The sequence below is a fragment of the Protobothrops mucrosquamatus genome, unplaced genomic scaffold (genome assembly GCF_001527695.2).
Source record: "Protobothrops mucrosquamatus isolate PMUCROS unplaced genomic scaffold, P.Mucros_1.0 scaffold251, whole genome shotgun sequence".
Lineage (NCBI taxonomy): Eukaryota > Metazoa > Chordata > Lepidosauria > Squamata > Viperidae > Protobothrops > Protobothrops mucrosquamatus.
In genome coordinates, this window is record NW_015386599.1 from 208136 (window position 1) to 231071 (window position 22936).

The following is a 22936-nucleotide window of genomic DNA, read 5'->3' on the forward strand; positions in this document are numbered from 1 at the left end:
TTCAGTTTGTCACTTTTAATTCCATTCAATCTGGTCATGGTTCCTAACTTAGATTTCTTTTCTACACTTCAATTTTGATTTAATTTCCATCAGAAATTAATTCTATTTTTTCCCACATTCAGAACTATTTTTGTTTGGGTCTTTGAATGTTCCAAATAATAGTTCAAAATTCTGCATTAGATCTTGTTCTCATTCATTTATTCATATTACATCGCAGAATATCTTCTCCTAGTTATATTGATTCAAAATGTTGCAAATCTTTATTTTCCACTGCCACTGCAATTATAACCAAACTATGGATTCTTTCAAATATACCCTCATCAAACTCGATGATACCATATACATGTCTAACCCTTCACTCAAAGCTGAGTCTTATAAAATAAATTTGTTTTGTGGAACAGTTTCTGTTGCCATTTTGGGCTAATTTGCAGCTTTTGCAAAACTTGCAGTATACCACAGTCATAAATAATATTTTTATTTGGAATATAGAGATGACAAGATTCTTGATTTGTTTGAGCAATATAATTCCAGGATCAAAAAGTCTTAAAACTAACAAAAGAAGTATTTATTACTGCCTAAGATCAGATCCTAAAAATCAAATATGATCTGCCACAAAATCACAGTGAATAATTTACTTCTTTTGTTGGATCTGAATGTGGAGGAGGTTTATAGCATTTAACAATCATATAAGTGATTTTGGAGCACTTAAGTTTTAAGAATTTATTTTAAATTCCATTAGTCAGATCAATTTATTTCTACTTATTAATAAACTTATTTATTAAGGGTTGGGTTAAGTGTGAAAACACAATTCTTTGAAAAATCTGTACTTCAGAAAACGGGGGCATTTGTTTAAATTTACCATCCATGATTTCAGAGGGAAGGCTATTGAAGCATCAAGGTCAAACTTGATCAGTGATCAACACATGCACACATTTGTCTTACAGATTCTTTTTGTGATCAACTTTTGCCACGGACAACACAGATTTTATTGGAATATAACTCTGGAAAATGGGTACCACGACTTCGTGAACCACGAGATTTATATGGGCTTTCTCCTGCAGGAGATCTGCACTTAGTACGCTGGCCACATCAGTATGAAGTTATCAGAGAAAAAATTAAGCATATTGGTAAATAATATTTTAGCCTTTTCTAATGTGACATTTTTCACAAAGACATATTATTTCCAATAAAGCACTTTCTGATTTGCTGCAATCACTTAAATATTTTTCCTTGATTCATCACTTTTCATTGATGCAGTTACCGGTAATTCGGCTTTCAAATTTAAATGTAAACAAATGCATATTAAAGAAAATGAATAGTTTTAACAATTGACTATTCAACAACATCAAGCCTAAAGATTCTCAAAAATTGTATATCTTTTTCTTTCAGTAGAGCAATCCCATCCTCAGTTACAGTTCCATACTAGTTGGAAGAGGATAGGATTGCAATTGTGCCTGTTTGGATAATCCAATTATATCTTCATAATGTGTTATTGCTCTGTGATTTGATCAACTTGACATTTCTTGGAATTAATTCCAATGGTAGTTTGAAACATTGAAGCTAGACATGCGGATGGGTTTAAAGCACTGCAGTAGGTAACAGCAGAGACTTCATGATGACACGAGTATTTTCTGTGGTCACCAACCTTAATTTCCTTGCTCTGAGGACTATCTTAAGAGTGAAGCATTTGCTCCAAAGGGTGACTGAGATATGAAGATAGAGAGATAGAATGTAATACCATGGTTTTAGCTTTACCATCTCAGGTCTATTTGGGAACTGACCTTGGCAAAATAGAATACTACATGAATACTTTGTTTTGGATATCTACTTTTAATTTAATTTCAGATACAGCAAGTGGGAAAAATCAAAATTAATTTAACACTCTTGAGATGACAATCCTGCCCTTTTATTTTGAAGACTTGTCTGCTTTTGTGACTCTCCATTTTTGTTATGATTATAGGCCAAATTCAAGAATAGATAGTAGTTTTTAGCCAACCTTGACAACTGAGCTTGAGAAGCTAAGAAGGGCAGAATCTGTTGAGTATTTTGATTGTGAACACCAGGAAATTTCAGGACTGTAGATAGGGAATTTTTCTACATTGAAGAAATTAGTGGCAAAGCCAACTAAACAATATGGAAGTGTCCATCTACTCACTAGAAATTGTGTTGGAAAGAAATTTCTATTTGCTCCAGGTTGTATAGGACCTTAGCAAAAAGAATTGTGCAGGGTTTTTTTTTCTAATAAAGTCTTGAGTTCCTGTGATGACACCTTCTGGCAAAAGCAGTCTTCTACTATTTAACTAAAATTGAATAACTTGAAGGTAGGCTATATAAACCTATCAATTGTGGCAACCTCCACATACAACACAGGAAGAATGTATACCAGTTTTTATGTTAACATTTTTATTGTAATGAAGTCACTCAGTTTAGAAGCTCATGTGGCTCGATAAACTATTCTACCAATACAAATACAGGGACTTGCTGATGCACACTTGATTTCTTAACTGGTTACCTTGTTCCTATATATTTTTTTCTTTTTATGACCCTGTAAACCCTTGATTCTGGGTAAAGTCAGTGCAGCTGAATGGAGCTGAGCATTTCCTGGCACCTATGTGGAATTCGCAGCAGATATTTTCTCTTTGCGCCCTGAGAGAGAATCATTGGCTGCTGTCTAGGATTGAACTCTCAACCTTCCAAGTGGGAGGCAAGCATCTTCACCATTAGGCCACTATGCTGCTCACCTGGTTCCTATAATTATTTTTACAAATGTTGTCTTCCTATTTCTAATAAAGTGTCAGCATTGATGTTACTGTATAACTAGTTAACAATATAAGAAAGAATCTTACCTAACAAGAATTTTATCATAGCTGCTTAGTAAAATTCTGTTGCTCACTTTATAAAGTATATTTCAATTTTTGTAGCACAAGAAGAAACACAGACATTTGTCTGAAATGGTATAGGGTTTCCTGCCTGAGCAGGGGTTGGACTGGAAGACCTCTGGGGTCCCTTCCAACATTATTATTATTATTATTATTATTATTATTATTATTATTATTATTATTATTATTAGTTGCTGCTGCTGCTGTTGTTACAGTTGGACATTTGCTGGTTTAAAAAGTGGTATTAATTTAATAAAACAAAAAGTTTAAAGGAAAAAGAAAATATAACAAATGTACATGTACTGTATAAAATTTTACACAAGTTTCAATATATAATTATATTTTGTTCTGGTTTTAAAAATTTATATAGATTCTATTAAAAATTCTGAATGGGAATATAATTAAAATAATTGATTAAAATATATTAAAGCTACTTATAAAGTACAGATTAAAGTAATAATGAAACCATAATAAGAAGTAAATAAAAGAAGGTTGTAGTTGCAGAGTTATACATATTAGTTCTTTGGATTCCAAGTACAGTATAGGTCAGGGGTAGGCAACCTCGGCTCTTTTATGACTCATGGACTTCAACTCCCAGAATTCCTGAGCCAGCATGGCTCAGCTTGGAAACCTCTCCCTTTCCCCTCAGCATGGCTGGCTCAGGAATTCTGGGAGTTAAAGTCCATGAGTCATAAAAGAGCCGAGGTTGCCTACCCCTGGTATAGGTGATTACTACAGAAGAGAAATAATAAATTACCAGGCTACTGCACAGATTTCAGTGTTGAGAGCTTGTGTTTGGATTACTGGCAACACTAGTAATCTATCAATTTAGTTTATGTTTTTGAAAAGATAAAATGAAGGGTCATCAATATATCTTTTTTTCATTTTAAAAAAGCTAATCATCTTACAAGCAGGGATAAAAGTATTCTGCTCCTTTGCACCTTAAAATATGTTTTTGTTTTTGTTTTTTAACGCATTATTTTAAAGCTATTTTCTTTCTTTTTCTTTGCAGAATGGATTCCATCTCATCCAGAGCTTCTCTACAATCCCACAGGTTTAGACATCGAACCTCCGTGTCCAGATCCAGGGGAAGGTGGTGTTGTGTATTTAGCAGATGAAGGTCTGACAAGATTTTATTGAGAATACACATATAACTTAATTATTTACACTTTATTGTACAAAGTAGTTTTAAAATGGAATTCTACATGCAAATTCTAAGACAAAAAATGCTCTAGAATTCCAGTTTTGTAAAAATTGAATCTTAAATTTTAGCACCATAATCTTTGTAATACTAAATGTACAATTCATAGCATTTTCCATAATCCATCCCACAATTCTTTTGAAGTATATCACTTTAATAAATTAATTTTCTTTCTGCCAGTGTTGGTTCTTTGGTTATCCTTTTAGTTAATGTAACAGATTATTAATTTTTAAAAAGTTTTTATTGTGCCAAGTAATAGGATCAGTGTTTTTGAAGATAATTCATACCCTGTTATCTCCTTAAGAATTTAATCCAATCAGAACTGTGGTTCCATTCCCTTTCCTTCCCTCCCTTTCCCCCTTCACATTTTTAAGCATCACCAGGATAGTGCTCTCTTATGTCTCTTGGCTACATCTACCTTTCTGTCATCGTTCTTATTGCTTCACTGAAATGATTTTAACTTTTAGACTTTTGAAGGATGAAAAAATAAAAGAGTAGTGGTGAAGATATACCTTACAAAATAATGGCTAAGGATGCTAATCAGTTTGATAAACAACCAGATTCTGCTTTAATCATTCAAATATTTTCTTTTTAAGCACTTGGCTCGGAAAGGAAAATTGCATTTTCTATTGAATGAAGTGAAAAATCTCCTTAGCTTTTCCTGTCTATCTTCTACTGCCCGTTGAATTACTGTATGTTTAGAGCACGATTTCTTGAAGTTCTTTTTTTTCCTTGCAGGACCTTTATTAATCTAGAAGACTTTACCAATAATCTGCAACTGAAAATTAACTATATTCTGTTCCTCTCAACAGCCGATAAGGACCCCAGCTTTAGATATTCTCGAATAGGGGGAAGTTTCCCTTCAAAGCAAGTGCTTCCTCAATCATGGAATGACTGGGATAATACTTTGATCTTTGAAGCACGATTTGAAAGTGGAAATCTACAAAAGGTGGTCAAAATGTGAGTTGCTTCCCATTTTTCTTTTAATTTGCAAAATAGTCCATTTTCTGTGGCATTAAGCCAGTCCTTGGTAGACCTTGAATTTAGACAGCATGAAGTAAGGTGCAAATTCCAATTCACCTTTTTAGGAAAATAGTCATTATTAATAAATTTCTATTTCATGTTTTCTTCAATGGTCTTTGTTGATTTCCTGGCAGCAACAAATGAAGCAAAAAAATTAGACCTGCAATCTGGATATTTATAGTACAGATAGTCCTCAACTTACAACAGTTCATTTAGTGACCATTCAAAGTTACACAACACTGAAAAAAATGACTTATGACTGTTTTTCACACTTATGACTGTTGTAGCATCCCCATGGTCTCATGATCAAAATCCAGATGTTCATACTTATGACTGTTGCTGTGTCAAGGTCATGTGATCACCTTTTGTGACCTTCTGTCAAACAAAGTCAATGGGAAAGCCAGATTCACTTAACAACCATATTAGTATTTTAACAATTGTGATTCACTTAACAACTATGGAAAGAAAGATCGTAAAATGGGTCAAAACTCATTTAACAAATATCTCACTTAATAACAGAAATTTTGGGCTCAATTGTGGTTGTAAGTTGAGGACTATCTGTATTTTAGATTTTTTATTTCATATTTTATATTTTTATCTCTTGTGCTTTTTAATCAAACTGTGATGTGAATGTGCCATACGATAAATAATCTTCAATGGTAATTTAACAAATACTGCCCAAGTACAGGATTTATGTATTTATTACATCAATTTATACACAGTTCCATTTATGAAGATTCTGAATGGCTTCTAAATTAGTAACAGAAGAGTTACAAATGCACCATCATTTGTGGTAGCTGGTGTGCTGGTTTTCCTCTGTAAAGCCCTTCATGGCATAAGATCTAGCTTGCTCATATTCTGTTTTGACAGGCATATTGTTCCATTCAAAGTTGATACAAATAATTGACAATGGGACCTGTAAATAAAATATCAAATAAATTTGGCTTTAAGAAAATATTTGTTATTAATAGACATGAAGGAAATATGAATAATTTACTCAACAATAGTTTGACATCCTATGCATAATTTATATTAAAATGTTTTTCTCCTTTTTCCCTTGCTAGTAATGATTTTGAATATCAGTTGACACTGCGTACTGATCTCTACACAAATAAGCACACCCAATGGTACTACTTCCAGGTTACCAACACCCAAGCAGGAATGCCTTACCGATTCACCATTGTCAACTTCACCAAGCCAACAAGCTTGTATAATCGTGGCATGCGTCCATTATTATATTCAGAAGCAGAGGCAAAGATCCACAAAGTGGGGTGGCAAAGGACAGGAGATCAAATCAAGTATTATAAAAACAATTTCAGCCATGATGGGCACCAATATTTTTCCTTGACATGGACTTTCCAATTTCCACATGACAGGGATACTTGCTATTTTGCCCACTGCTATCCATACACTTACAGCAACCTGCAAGACTACTTGTCAGCCATTGCCAGAGACCCACGGCGGTCCAAATTCTGCAAAATACGTATATTATGTCATTCTCTGGCTAGGAATATAGTCTATGTTTTAACTATTACTAATCCCTTGCAAGATTTTAATAAGGAAAAATGCAAGTCAGCAGTCATTTTGACAGCAAGGGTGCATCCTGGTGAAACAAACAGTTCATGGATGATGAAAGGCTTTCTGGATTACCTTCTAGGGGATTCAGATAATGCCCAATTGCTCCGAGACACTTTTATTTTTAAAGTGGTACCGATGTTGAATCCAGATGGTGTGATTGTGGGCAATTATCGCTGCTCTTTAGCCGGCAAGGACTTGAATCGCAATTATAGATCAGATCTTAAAGACTCTTTTCCTTCTATTTGGTATACCCGCAGCATGATCAAAAGGTAAAAAGGTAACACAATCATTTCTATCTGCTTAATACATTTATTCTGTGTTCAATGTTAGTTCATTGTTAATGGATGCATGATTTATTATCCAACTTGTTCCACTTTATTTATTTTTAGCTCAGAGGTTACTGGATTTTTCTATACAGTTTTTATTGTAACGCTATTATTTCTTATAATTGACATGTGTAATAAAAAGACTAATTTCTGGAGAAGAAGAAAAGAATAAGTATTATATAACAATAAAAGCCATACACTATATTTTTAATTAAGCTATATATAATGATGAAACTCATACATATGATTTAATTTAAAAATTTCAAGCTGCCATGGACAGAACATTTTAATATTGTATATTTAATATTTCCCAAAATGAAGGGAGTTGTGACAAGGAGATGAAGCTGAATGTCCAGTGTGTTCAGTGAAAAAGCTTCTATTGAAACTGGATCACTACTAATGGCTGTCATGCCTTCATATAATGGGAAACTTAAAATCTAAACTATGTTGAAATGATACTTACAATTCCTAACATAAGCCAAAACCCCAATCAGGGTATCTAAGCTTCAATAACCAAAGCTCTCATAATGTGATTTTGTCTCTTGTAACAGAATAATGGAAGAGCGAAATGTTCTTCTATACTGTGACCTTCATGGTCATAGCAGGAAAGAAAATGTCTTCATGTATGGCTGTGAAAAAAAAGAACAAGATGAAAGGGCATGCTTACTCCAGCGCATTTTTCCTTTCATTATGAGCAAAAATTGTCCAGATAAAGTAAGCCAACTTTTAATATCATATCTCAGATAATTAATCAAAACTGGAATCCATTTGCATGTTAGTTTACTATTGTACTGTAATGATCTAAAACTCATAACCAGTTTGTCCCTCTGATAAATATTCTAAAAATAAATTTCAGTTATATTGTATTAACTCTTAATTCTATTAAGATATAAATGCATAACTTTTTTCAGGTTTGGGACAGTACTTAGCCTTTGGGTGAACTGTACTGCGTGGTAGTAGGATAAGGAGATAAATGTATTTAAAATTTAATAAATTAAACACCATCATTGTATATTTTAGCTTTTCAATAACTCTTCTTTATTGTATCCATTTCTGAGCAAATACGTTCAATATATGAACAATGTGCCCAAGCCTTTGAGCAGAACTTTAGGTTGTGCGTCTCTATACTAATGACAGTTTTAAAGATCTACTTCTAGAAGTTTGATCAGATTTTTGCAAATGCAGTGGGATAACCTTTACAACTGTACACTATTTTCTCCCGTATCTGCTCTGTAATGAATAATATGTCTCCCTAGCAGGAATTGCTAAACTTTATTTCATTTCTTATCCTATTAAGTTCTCATTCCAAGATTGCAGTTTTAAAATGCAGAAAGGCAAAGAAGGAACAGGTCGAGTAGCTATGTGGAAGATGGGCATTAACAACAGCTATACCTTGGAAGTAACCTTCTGTGGCTCTAAACTGGGTAAGACAAGTAATACTACTCCAGAATTAATAATTAATGCATTCAGTAACAGCTCCTGTTTTGTAGAGATAATTGCTAAATAAAGATAAGATAATCAATTCCCAGTGACCAGATGGACATGTTCACTCTTGGCAAACCTTGAAAGTGGTGTTGCGTCTTTCAAATTTTTTTTTCCTTAAATTGCCAGCCTAGCTTACCAAGTACTAAGCAGAACAAACCCTCCTCAAAACTGGCTAGGTTGAAATGAAATGTTTACAAAAGTGTTTTAGAATTTCATTTAACTAAAGAAAAAAAATGGTCATGAGTATCAATTATCACAGATAAGCAACTGTGTTTCAATTACTATAGTGTGCTACTTTTAGCCCTACAAGTGAAATGGGGAAGCTAGCAGTTCTTAACAAAATTCCTAATTGCCAGAATGTTTGGAGAAGAGTCATGAGGTAAACATCATGCAAAACAAACAAGGCAAAACACTTTCAAAATATAGCTAATCCTTCAAGGACAGGATCAGCATTTGGTACAGATTGGAAATATGGAATAATAAAGTTCCTTTTGAAATTCAAGCATCTATCAATTATTTATAAAATGTATAAGAATATTTTCATAAAAAAATATTTGATACATTTGTAAAATAATAGCTAGAATTCAGTTTTCTTATATTCTCCAGAGTACATAAAATTATTGCTGAACAGTTCTTTTTTTCCAGTATGGCTTCCCTTTTGTATTATAGGAAATAGTAATGCTACCCACTTCAATACTAAAGATTTGGAGTCCATCGGATACAATTTCTGTGATTCATTATTGGCGTTTTGTACTGAAAAGAAGAGCAAGGTAATACAGAGGAACATTTTTTTCATACTGAACTGTATAATAATAGGCACTGATTTTCACTGCTGACTCTGATCTTTTTTAGTACAATGAATGCCTGAAAGAATTGGAGGAACTAGTAAAACAGGACGATCCAGCTGCCTGTGTCAATGATATAGGAGACAGAGGGGATTCTAGGTAAATGGATTGTTTCTCCAAAAATATTTCTAGCGAATATTAAAAGGTGAAATCATTAGCTATGATTTGTTTCCCAGTTCTGTTATCTGGTAAAATAATTAGGTAGTTGAATATCTTATTGTTCACAATCCTGTAAATCAAAACAACATACTTGCTTTCTTTTGCAGTTCAGACAGTTCAGACTCTAATGAGTTTGCTGATAAAACAGAAACCCAGGTATGGTAAAAATTATCATTCAACCATTTACATCACTTTTATACTTGAAATGTATTTTCTTGGCATTTAATATACAGATAAACAAAATGTGTTAATAAAGAACATTGGTTGGAAAGGGATATATCAAAACATTATAATCTCCCCTCATTTAATTTAGAAACAAATATCAAAGTAAAGTAAATGAGACAAAGTGTGTGTTAAAAGCAATTTCAAAAAATTTATATACAGTACTTGCTGCATCCCTAAGATTGAAGCTGAAGGATATCAGTGATTTGATTTGCCTTGTCTGATTATTAGCTGCTGATGTAAGATTAAGTATTCTATGCTATTATGCTTTTTTTTGCAAAATAATGTAAGGTAAGATAAACTATTGCATGATAAACTATGATAAACTATTGCATTGACTTAATTTGACGATTTTTTTATGTTAGCCATACCTGACACAAAGTTTCATAAGCCTGAGGATGCAAGTGGCCAAGTCAAGACTAAAAGAAGTTTTCTGATTTTCACAAAAGCCACAGATGATAATTCCCATTCTTCAAAGATGGAAGTAGCCATAACTGAATAAATTACCTTTTAAAAAGATCTTTAAAATGAAGGGACCTTTTAAAGGCCTGACTTGGAAAGTCATAAGGAACAATAGGGTCTGAAAAGATCCATTAATGAAATGTAACTTCCATATTGTCTTTTGAGTCAGGTATAACCGAATAACAAAGTTGGAAGAGATCTTGGAGATCTTCTATCTAGTCCAACCCACTACTCAAGCAGGAATCCTATACCATTTCAGACAAATGTTTGTCCAATCTTTTCTTAAAAAGTATCACACAGGAAATTAGATAAATCAATTATGTCAGACAGACTCTCTGAGCAAAATACAAGTGGCTAATTTACTGTTCATTAGACTTTATTCCACATACTTTGCTACCCAGCAACAACTTTGTATTTTGAAAAGCACTGCAATTGAGAGACTGAGAGGAAGAATTATCTCCTGGGGGTCAATAACCATTGTTATTATCCTAGGGCTTCATGCATCCATTTCATGTTATTTACATATAGGCCTGAATACAAATTTAGTAAAAGGAAAGTAGCCACAGAAGCCAAGAAAAAGAGGTTCCCAAGTGCCAATGAAAATTATTTTATTGAAGCCGAATGCATATCAGAAATATAATCTTTTCTCAAGGACATTCTAAAAACATAAATGTTGCCAAAAGGAGTAGGCATTCTGTTAATTAGTGAATAAACAAAACACAAAATTCACTTTGTACTTTGAAGAGGGAAGATATATCAAGCTCTGGATCTATGTACATAGTTATATATTGATAGACACTCTTGGGAAGAAACAGAAGGGAGTAGTCAACAAGCAAGCCCTGCCCTAATTAGTGCTGCAACAAAAGAGCATGTCTCACCACAAGTGACTGGCAGCACACAATGAGGGCTGATGAAGTAGGCAAAACAGCATCCCTCTCAATTGTAGTAATAAAATCAGAAAAGTTTGGCGATCCACCATGTTAACAAAAGCAATGGAAAACCAATAAAAGTAGTTATGGATGACAGAAACAGCAATATAGAAATTAGCAGATCCTGGCTCCTTTTCTTACCTTAAATCAACCTGTGCTAGTGCTTTTTTAAAAGTACATTTGAATCATTAGAAAGCATAATGTCAGTCATTTGCAAGGAGATGACACTGCAGTAATCAGATGTCCAAAATAGCCACGGAGGCAAGTGCCGGTAACCAAAGCAAAAGAGGGCATATCTAAAACAGCCATTAGAAACTGAGCAGATTCGAATTCTTGGTCATATCAGTCATCTCTGAAAAATGGGTTGGGAAAAGAGGGAAAACATTACATTGAGTTGCTTCAGCTATGGATGGATATAAGAGCATTGAAAAACTTATCTGGGCATATCAAAACGATTGTAACAATTTGGAAATTGTGGGAGATGACAGAGATGTGTCATATTTCTTATATCATTTGTACTTGCCTTTAAATATTTTGGAGATAGTGAGAGATGATTTAGTTGAATAATTAAAATAGACTTAAGTAAATATTCTACTATCTTTATCTTTAATCCTATTAAATTTAACTAATTTGATTTTCTCTTTCTTGGCAGACAAAATCAAAGAAAAAATATTTGAAAGTAAAGAAGGAAAGAAGTTTTGTTTTGGAATCCTCGGGAAGAAGATATTCGAAACATTTACATGAACCAGTGGTAGATTATAATTGTTGTATCGTAGCTACTCACTATAGCTTGTTTATTCTTACAGATGTTCATAACACACCAGTTATGCTATTCCCTTTTGGGATAAGAAGTGTTATGTGGAAAAGAAGTAAGAAATAATAAGGGAAAAAAAGAAGTCTTGAAAGAAGGAAAAATAAAGCAAAAGCGTAGAACATCATTATAACTTTCCATATCTTCCACCAGCTATTGTTGTTTTCACTTTTTTCTTTTTCATAAATTTATTCTTTAAATTTCTCACCTCCGTCTTTTTTCAGACCTCCTCAATTCAACCATGGTTTTCTTAGTCTTCCAACATTTTTTAATTTTTCTTCCTACATAATATGTATTTCTATATTATATTTAAAAATAGAAAGAAATTGGAAGAATAAACAATATGTGCTGTAGTTTAGAAAAATCTGTAAGATTAGTTCAGACTATATACTAGCCCAGTAAATGAACCATTTCATAAAAATATATTAGTGCTGTTGTTGGGACTATAGTTTTGTTATTTCTCCTACCGAATTTTCTCCATGATAAGATCAGGAGAGGTCTTAATCGGGGGCAATTTACGTTATTAAAACAAACAAACAAACAAACAAACATACTTACAAATTTAAAGAAAATATTTTCCTATTATGGGATATACAGTAATTCAGAAAGATGTTTTGTTCTATGGAAATAGAAGTAAAAAAGAAACATAGAATCTTGAAAATCTGGAAACAGTTGTATAATATCTCGAGTGATTGTTCCTTGTAGTGATTAGTTTTTTTTTCTTATTTAGAATGAATCCAAAAAACATGAAGACCCTTCTCACAAAGTTTCCAAGACCCAAGAACAAATAATTAAAAATGTAAATATTTTATTGTATCATTATAATGTAAAGCTCAGAGATCTGGTACCATGAATCTACAAAAAAATAATGAATAATTGACTTATAGCAAACCTTATGTTTGCAATAAGTCATTCTAGCCAGTCACATTTGTTTATTTTATTTTGCTGAGCATATCTGTCCATGTAAACAGCATCAGATGAAAACTTCTTATTTTCATTAATTTTTTTCTGAAATGTTTTCAACTGTCCTTCAATAGTTAGATCAATGAGAAATATAACTGGTAACTTATCCAACCATCATTGTGCCAAATGACAGCATGACCATAATGAGGTAACCTTGATATAATTTTAAAACTGCCTGAGTAATTCTATGACGGTTCTACAAGTCACTAATACAGAAATGAACGATTTCTGAATAATTACTTACTGTTAGGGGAAATGCTATGTATAAATGTTGCTATAAGTAATATTTTTATAATTATAAAATACAGATTCTTCACTTCACCTAAGGACATTACAGAATGTTACCATTGAAGATGTAGATGTTCATCTTTTTCCATATCAAAATTACAGTGTTTTTATCTACTTGAACTTGTTTGATGCCACTTCCAATGTAGTGGAATGATACACTTATCAAGACACACAATTAGAACTGAATAAGCTTATCATAAACTAGCCTTCCCCAGTGGGTGCTTCCCAGCTGTGTTTGATTATAACTTCTTAATTCCTAACAAGCATGGCATGTAGGTACAAATTATAGACTTTGTACAGTAGTCTACATTTCTGGAGACATCAGTTTTAAGCCTTAACAGTCAATTACCCCAAAAGCAAGATTCTCACAGAAGTCTCTTTAATCAGATTTATTGAAATGGAAAAGAGATTATGTTACAGAAATTTCAACAATTGGATTGTTTTCATTTTCAGAACTCATTTTATTTCCCAGACTTCTAAGACAGGAATCTCAGCCTCTTGACTACAATCTCTAGGTGAAATGGCAAAAAGGCATTTTTTAAAACAAATTATAAGAGAAGAATATCCAGGTGTCCAGAAGGGAATCTATTTGAGGCACTGAACATAACATTACATCCAGATTGGTAAAGAGTGGTATAAGCATTTACAGTTGAATTTTGTCTATCATATGTGAAGTAATTTTTTTACCTTAAGTTTTTATTTCTGATATCAGGGTATGTGTTTAGTTTTGTATATTAAGTAAAATATAAATGTTGCCCATTTATCTTTCTCCACAGGCCCAGGTTTTTCAGAAATTAAAACTGATGGAATTACAAAACATGGAAAGAGAAAAGTATGAAATTAACAAGCAGAATGTAGAGACTTTTTCCAGAACAACAAATGCAAAAAAGGTTTGGCTGTCATCTTAGTAGAATAAATTTTGCAACATAAATAAGAGAATGCTGACTTCTTTTTTGTATATACTTTTACATCTTATTTCTGTATAGTTGCCATTTGCAAACATCATATTTATGCAGTGCATTATTTAAGTTATTGCTGATGCTTAAATATATATATTTAAATTACTGAAATAGAATTATATTCTATAGTAGATTCATTCTGCATTTCCCATTTCTTGCTTTTCCCATTCCTGACATCATCATAAATGAAGTTGCTATAGGAATTGTTTAAAGTGTATGTGAACGTTGCATTGTTTCTTTTAATTGGAATAGTGCCATTATTGTTCCCCTCTGCAAAGATAAAAATAGCAAGAATAAATGCAAAAACTATAGGGGGTCACATTGGTAAGCTTGGGAATGCTGAAAGCTTGGGATAACCATATAAGGAACGCTTATGGTGACTTAAATGGAATTGGTTGTGGATATGAATGTATATGCATGTGTATGATGGTTAACAGTCTGAATGAATTGCAGTGAATATTAAATTGATTATATGGTTCTGAAAATTAATATATCAAATTAGTGTATTTGACAGCAATTGCAAGTTATACATAGTGAAAAAGCAGAGCGATAATAATGAATATATATGACATTATAGAATTTCACTAATAGGTGACCTTATAGAATGTTTATTAAAGTTGGGGAAATAAGTGAAGAACTGTAAAGATGTGCAAACATTGGTAAAAGACACCACTACAATAATATTCTGGCTATTGCAAGGAAAGAAAGGAAAGCATATAGACATTTGTGTGTTGTATTGTAAGCAATGTTGTCAACAATATTGCAAAATAAGGTGATATTTTTATGTTTAAGAATATCCTTCTGCCTATTTTGTTACACAAAATGAAGGTTGGTTATGCCGGGAAGAAAAATAAATTGAATGCATTGGAAATGGAGTATTTAACACGTAGGTATGGTAAAACAAGAAGAGCTGAGTTCAAGAAAGAACTTAGTGGGAGCTAAGTGAATTACTATGGATCAAATACAAAAATGACCGATGTGCAAAAAGTGTGTTCATGTGATTTGATCATATAGCAACCATGTATGACAATCAAATTGCAAAACAAATATATCAAGAAGAGTGACTTTATTGAGGACTTTGCAAAAATAGAGAGGTCTAGGGGCATTGCTGTAAACTAGACTTACAGGTAGTGTATACTGTTGGTATAAACTAGATTTGGTTTTTTTTCCCCTTTGCTCATGCCTTCTGTTCCCTTACCTTAATATTTCCTACTCCTTTTCTGTTCTTTGATCAATGTTGTTCATTCCAAAAGAGCATGGTACGTGGTTACTTTTTATAATTTTGTGGATTAACTCAGTTATGTCTGATTAAAAATAAAATAGATGTGATTATGCTTTAAAATGTTGACTTTATGCACAGAAAGAATATTTCATCTATAAGCATTCCATTTTTTCAACCACTCTTCCTCAACCTGGTAACCTTCAAATGCATTAGTCTTCAGTTTCTCTCATCTCTCAATTTAGACTACATCTATAATTTGTACCTACATAATTCATTGGAATTATGGTCAAACAATGAGGAAAGATGCAGCCATATTTAGCATACCCAGACTACTTATAGTCTATGCCATAAAGGCATTTATCACATATTTTAATTAGTCTTTACATATGAAGAAAGAAATGAGGGAGTTCAGAAATGTGGAAGAATAGTAATCATGCATTTGTCTCTGTTTTCTCTAATAGTCAAAGACTTTAGCAGGGGTTCATGAATTGTTTAAAGAAACTAGTTCCATTTTAAAAAGTAAAGCAGATCAAATGGCTTTCCCCTCTAAAAAAGGTAAGAATGTTTTTATCAGCTTGTACATTTTGATAGTTACATGGTGCACTATAAATAGGGTATGTTCTAGATTTTATATAGTCTTCCCAATCCTGTATATAATGTCCTTATAATTCCATGGTCTATTTTAGCTATGAAATAGCAAATACATGCATTAGTGACCAACATTGCCCTTAAAATGTATTAAAGATTAGATTAGAGTCACTTATGTGACTCTAGAGTAGAAGTGTGATGAATAAAATAAAATGCATACCTAAAATAATTATGGTTTGAGGGAGAGGGTTCCGCTGGTAGTTACAACTTAATTTGAATGAATGAGTATAAGTCAAGAATATTAAAAATAACATCTATACTGTAATAAAGTAACGTTTTAGTCATTTTATGACATTAAACATTACAACATTAAAAATTCAAAATACACAATCAAGAATTGTTAAATGCCCGTTTTAAAAGATGATTTTTAAAACCTTTTTAGAGTCCTATCTTGTTTGCAGATTCAATGCTATCATGAGAGGAAGGAGGAAATTGTGTTTTGGTGACATGATATCTGTAAATTCACCATGTGCTCTAACACTATAGAGTACATGCATTGGACAATTAAAAAAAATAGTATGTTCCCTTTGGACATTTGACTCTCACTTTAAATTCCCATCCAACATAATTGCAGGCAAGGATTACAGAAGAACTGGAATTTATTCTCAGATTAAATTGTTTCTTCCAGACTGAACAAAGATTTTAAAATGTTCTTTTCATACTTCTTATATTTTATATTGTTCACTTAGTATATCTACTGGACATTTTCTGTATTACCAATTCTGTATTTTAATAGGAAATTAAGTGTGGAAACTTTATGTAAAAAAATACATGATTCTTCCAACCTGCCATATAATTTCCTGATAAACTCATGGTGCATATAGCTATGCTAGACATTCTGGATACATTCCAGTTCTACAAAACACTAGATGAGCATATCTTGAGGTCTGTAAATTCGTTTATTCTTTAGTTACCTTTAGTGTGTGTATGTATGCATCTACCACTTTCTTGAACTTTTTATACATTTAATAAAATAGACTCTTCAGAAAAATATACTACAAGAAAATATTTTAAAAATTAGGATTAGGGGTATTTCCAGTCCCATAGATATTTTACCAAGGTGTATGCATTTTAGAGAGAGAGAATTGAAACTTTGAAGCTAAAGTTCTGTTAAGTCACAAAATCAATCATATGTCTTAGGCTAATCAGTGACCCAGCTTAGATTATTATATCTTAATTGAATAATTGTAAATATGAATACATATTAAACTGCCACATCCTTATTTTCCTCTTCTCACTATATCATGACTAACACTCAAAATATTTTGTTAAATGTCGATTGTCATTGCATTCAAATATTGAAATTATTATTACATAACCTTCAAACTGTAATGTAAGATTCTGGATTATTCCAGATCTGGTAAACATAGTGTCCTGGCGTACACACTGTGGTATGAATGTAACATATTATAGTATTTTGTTACAACACAGTATTATTATATTATAGCACAGTACTGTATACAAATATACAGTATACTTTGAGAGCTCCCTCATATATTAAATAATGTGGAGGAATGGGAAGGAGCAATGCAAAGATAGAAAGCAAACACATAAACCTGTCGCTTGTGTTCATTTATTTATCAAAATAAGCCTTTTTTTCTTAGGGTATACTAATTAATATTAATTGTGTGAAGCTATATAAGAATTATCCCAGTATCTCTCTTTACCTCTTGGAAAGCAAAGGAAAATGCACATACTTTTAAACAAATTTATCTGGAGGATTTATATTTTATGTTCATCATCATCATCATCTGTTAAATTTATATGGAGCCCAACTCTGGGCAGTTATCAAATTTTATGGTACCATAAAAATTAACAAATAATAAATGTCTTATCATATACAGTAAATCTTAATAAACTATAGTATAATTCAGATGCATGAAGTTATGTTTCACGGAATGTAAGCTGGAAGACATTGAGGATACTTACTGTTTTGTTGCCCATAAACAACACAGCAACATAAACATTATAATACAATAAAGGATACATCCATTGGTCTCTGTCATGTACCCTATTATATAAGCATTTGCCAGTTAACAAGGTGCCTCATTTTGTTCATTTATCTATGTTTTATCAATACAGATAAAAGCAACAGCCATAGGCTTCTGTGATGATGAGGAAAGGAATGAAATGTGTGTAATGACATCCGAACACAAACTTTGTGAATCACATTTTTCCTCCATTATTGGGATACAAGTACAAGAGATAGGATGTCATTTTTTATCATCATGTCTATGGCCACAACAAATCCGTTACTGTATCGTCTTTCATGTCTTTAATTTCTTTTTCTCAGATGCTGTACCTAATGTGCCAAGTAAATATACTATTCAGTATCTGAGTCATTATTTCCCTGAGCAAGGATTAAGTGAGTAATTCATTTATAAATATGATTAAGATAGAAATGCATGTATAAACAGTATATTTACATGCAGTACAATATAGTGAAATTATGACTATGAAATACATATTTGTAGTCAAGCTGTTTCAACAGTGCTTGTTCCTAGGATTAGTCACAGTTTGCAAGCATAAATTCTTTTAATTCTGCATTTTATTGCAGTGGAAGTGGACTATGATTCTTGATTTCCATAGGCAAATTGAGAATTAGAGTCCAGTGTGACAAGTTAAATACTACAGAAAAATTACTCAGGAATAAATACTGTTACAGATAGGGTTGCCAGGTCTGTTTCCAAAAAATAGCGGACAAACGGGGAGGGGGGGTTAAGTAGTAAAAAAAGTAGACTGTACAGCTTTAGATTACGTACCATTTCATCATAAAGCTTTTGAATAAAAAAAATGTCCACTATTTTGTGAAAAAAATAGTGAACATAATGTGAAAAAAGTGGACTGTCCACTCAAATAGTGGACACCTGGCAACCCTAGTTACAAAACATAAACTTACATAAAATGTCCAAATTAAATTTAATCCCTAAAATGCTGAGAGGTAAAAATGTCCTTAGCAATATTTTGGGGAAAAATTCTCTTGACTGAGGGCAGAAGTGGAATGTGGCGTGAAAGAAGTGAAAAGTGTTAAGTGTTTGGTACCATTTTTATGGGCCCAGAACAGACTTACAAAATCAAGTTGACATTTGACATAATTCTGTTTGCAATTTTGAAGATCCTTAGGATTTTTTTAAGACACCTGAGATTTTTGATAAAATAATTATGCTTCCAGCTTTTATGAGTATGAGAGAAAAAACAAAATAGGATTATAGTAGTAGTGTTTTACAAATTAAATTCATTAAAGTGATTTTGCATTTATCTTAATTTTCAAGCTTACTGGTAGTGACATTTGTCAGTTCACTTAATTGTACATAAATGTGCACACATTCAGCATTTTGTAGTTAATAAGATTGTATATATGAGAGAGTAAATCTAGGCACTTAAGAGCTAGATACATTCCTTAACTATATTTGATACTCTCAATTTTTTATCATGTCAAGATTATATTGTAGTACTATGTCTGGGTTTGGTCTTTTATATAAACAGATTTTGGATGGGATCTAGCCCAGCCTTTTAAGCACGCTGTTTCCCAGAGACTTTTCCTACCTCCTACTTCCCATAACCAAATGTGCAATACACCAAGAAGAAATAGTGCACTTCTGGGTTGCCGACTTCCTAGAGTGGAAAATATGAAGAGGGAAGTAAGCATCCATCGAAAAAGTTAAGTACTGTAGCACAATATTATGAGAAGGGGAAGGGGGGGCAATACATAATTAGAAGTGATCAACCATGCAGGTATAGCAAATATTATACGGTGATTTCCTTTCATAGACAAATCTGATGGCAATTACAGCCAGTTATAGAAGCCTTCTGTAACTTGACACCCTTCAAATGTGTTAGGCTACTGGTTCTCCGGACAACCAAAAGACTGGGAAAGACTAAGTCATTTTAGTCAAAATCAGTGCATGAGTGACATACAGATTAATATAATGTAACATTTTTGTAGATATTAGAAACCATCAAACATTATAGAGGTGCTTAGGAATTTTCTTATTTTTATCCAGACAACTATCCAGTGCTAAGTTACAACTTGCACAACTTGCCCAAGCCCCAGTGTAGAGCTTAATGGCTAAGTAGGGTATTGGATTTTCATCTTATTTCCTCAAATATGAGGCTTAACAGCTAAACCATTGTCAGTTGTTAATATCCATTTTATAAATATAAATAAAAAAGGAAGTTACACTATACAGAAATAACAGATCACTTTTTGAATATTACATATTATATCCAGACTAGTTAACCTCAAATACAAAAACGAATGTGCTTAATTGCTTGAGTTCTTCAACAATAATCCAAAATATCACAATAATTTTGATTTTCACAATTTTTGTGAGCCATTTTTTTCATAAATTCTGTATTTTTATATAATCATAGAATTGGAAGGAACTATTTAGGCCAAGTCCAATTTTGTCTCATTGTAAATCATTAATAAATCAAATTGTTTTTTTAATAAGAGTCTAAAACTTGATTTATAGTATCTTGAAAATATTTAAAACAAGGGGGGATGCGAATGAACATAAGCAGAATTATTCCCTTGTACAAAAACTACATCCGTAATCAAAAATATTAATGCGGTTCTCTACCAGGGAAGAGAATAATGATTTTCATTCTAACATAAGAAAGGACTGAAATCTATGTAATAAATAAGGATGTTTATTTTCAATTATACTGTATATTGTCTTTTTATCTCTTATTTGTAGCATCACTCATACAACTGGACAGTCACCCAAGGTAGGAAAACTATATATTTGTTATTAGTGATTTCTGGAACCCTCATATTAAACCTTGGGAAAAATCTTATAGAATATAATTTACTTTAATATGGATCAGTCAAATATAAGACTGCACATGTGCTTTATAAAACTATTATCTGTAGTCTTTATTTTAATTAATATTTCTATCATTCTCTCTTACAATAAATTTTACATTGCAAGTTTGGGTGCAAGTACTACTTAGTGGATCTATTTTAATCAAATAGTTCACTTTAATTAACTGAGCAATAAATTCCATATAATTTATATTAGAAGTAATAATCTGCAAAGAGTAAAACATCATTCTAAAAGAATTTCTTGTCTTTCATATTGAAGTTTGGAGTGTTCCCTTCTGGGATAAAGCTTGCCATGACATTACATATAATGTAAAGAGAGAGAAGAACACTTCTTATTTTAGAAATGATATTTTATTAGTGCAGATATAACCAGTAGATTATTCATAATTTCACATTTTAAAGGAATTGTAGCCCAAGCGGTAATGACTAGGTTTTAATTTATTAAGCTTTTTAATCATCAGTTTTATGATTCTGCCACGATAATAAGTTTTCTAACCTGAAAAATACTGAATGCTATAAAGTCATTTTAGTTTTTATCAAACTTTAAAAACCCAGTTATCTAAAGTGAAATATGGAAAATCTGCTTATAAAAAAGAAAAGAAATATTTGCCAGCAGAACAATTATTTTACTTTATTTTAAAGAAGAAACATAACAAGAAGTCACATCTTTCATATCCAAATATAGCATAAATGTAAATATAAGTACTATTTCACAAAATGAGTTGACTGTATATTTCAGAAGACACAACATTTTTGAAGTGTATCCTTTTTGTATAACTTTTAAGAATTGGTTCATTTTGCATGTTATTTTCTTCTGAGTTTTGAGATGGTTAATCTTAATCTGTTTCAGCTCTTTATATCTGTCTCAGCCAGTAGCAGAAAATCATCCTGGAAGGGACTGTGTCACACTACAGTTAGAAGAAAAAGAACTACAAAATATTGCTCTAGCTCAAGAAATCCATTTAAATGCTCCATATAACAAAGCTGCAACCTGGAGATTAGAAAAGTATCAAACTGGAAAGACCAATAGTTGCAGAGAAAAAGCATCTCCAGAGATCAAAGGTTTTTCTCATATTGGAAATTAAAACGTTATCAATTACAATGGGTTTATATCTCATCAAAATTTCTAAAATACATTGGCTGGTTTACTTGTATATTATCAAAGGCTGGACCTTAAAGTCTCCCAAGTCTCAATGAACAACTTGATACATAAAATATTTAAGTCAATTCATTATCTTTCTTAGGAAAAGGAACATTAACTTTAATCTGAATATTTTCTCTTGATTGATGGAGAATATTCAGTTAAGTTAATCAATTACAGAGTCAATAATAGCAAAAGTAGTATAACAGTAAAACACATATGCCCAGGATCAGCCATTTTTAACCTGCCTGTCAATTTGCCAAAATCAGAGAGATAGAGCAAATTGTAGGGTTGAATGGGTTACCATATGATACAAAAATAAAACGTTTATTCATATTGTATTTTCTCTTTCTCATTTACTCCTTCTCAGTAGAAAGGAATAACTGGAAATAATATTTGAATATAAATTTGTATTCTGGGTGGGAAAAGCCAATATTTAAAATCTGAAGAACGTTTAATAAAATATAATTTCCTAAGCTACTTTATGGAATGTATTTCCAGTACTGCTCAAAAGAGTTCATGGAGAATGAATTAGCCTCACATACATAGACATGCCTGAAAAGACTGATACAGAGTATCAATTAAATTTAACAATATGATTTAAATTTATTTTTAATAATTCACATAGTTATATCATTACTTATTTCAAAGTAAGACTTTGAAATATGCTTTTGATGATGAGTGAATGGCTTCTATGGTAGTACATCCAGTTCTTATATTTCCTCACAAATCTGTTTGTGGAATAGGTGTCTGAAAATAGATGACAATGGAAGTCAGTTTCTAAGACTTAAATATATAGATGAGTTAAGATTTTAGAATACCATTTTTAGTTATTAATTTATTATTATTTTATGTCACCTATTCTTTCAGTTGTACATGAAAAATTTTGTGGGGGAAATATGCAAAGAAGTACTAGTAATCTGCAGCTCTCCTACAGAGATTTTTACTCATTGTGGAACTCTGCTAT

General features: G+C 32.0%; 1 protein-coding gene across 1 annotated transcript in view; it reads left to right on the forward strand.

Moving 5' to 3' along the window:
- AGBL3 (ATP/GTP binding protein like 3) overlaps positions 1–22936 on the forward strand; it is a 29660-nt gene that overhangs the window by 2839 nt on the left and 3885 nt on the right. The window contains exons 3-17 of the mRNA XM_015814443.1: positions 945–1127; positions 3892–3999; positions 4893–5040; positions 6168–6950; positions 7559–7721; positions 8305–8431; positions 9162–9262; positions 9345–9436; positions 9604–9652; positions 11762–11978; positions 13192–13313; positions 13948–14061; positions 15814–15907; positions 19487–19641; positions 21698–21890. Of these exons, the coding sequence (XP_015669929.1) occupies positions 945–1127; positions 3892–3999; positions 4893–5040; positions 6168–6950; positions 7559–7721; positions 8305–8431; positions 9162–9262; positions 9345–9436; positions 9604–9652; positions 11762–11978; positions 13192–13313; positions 13948–14061; positions 15814–15907; positions 19487–19641; positions 21698–21890 (2649 nt within the window). The remainder of the gene's footprint in view (positions 1–944; positions 1128–3891; positions 4000–4892; positions 5041–6167; positions 6951–7558; positions 7722–8304; positions 8432–9161; positions 9263–9344; positions 9437–9603; positions 9653–11761; positions 11979–13191; positions 13314–13947; positions 14062–15813; positions 15908–19486; positions 19642–21697; positions 21891–22936) is intronic.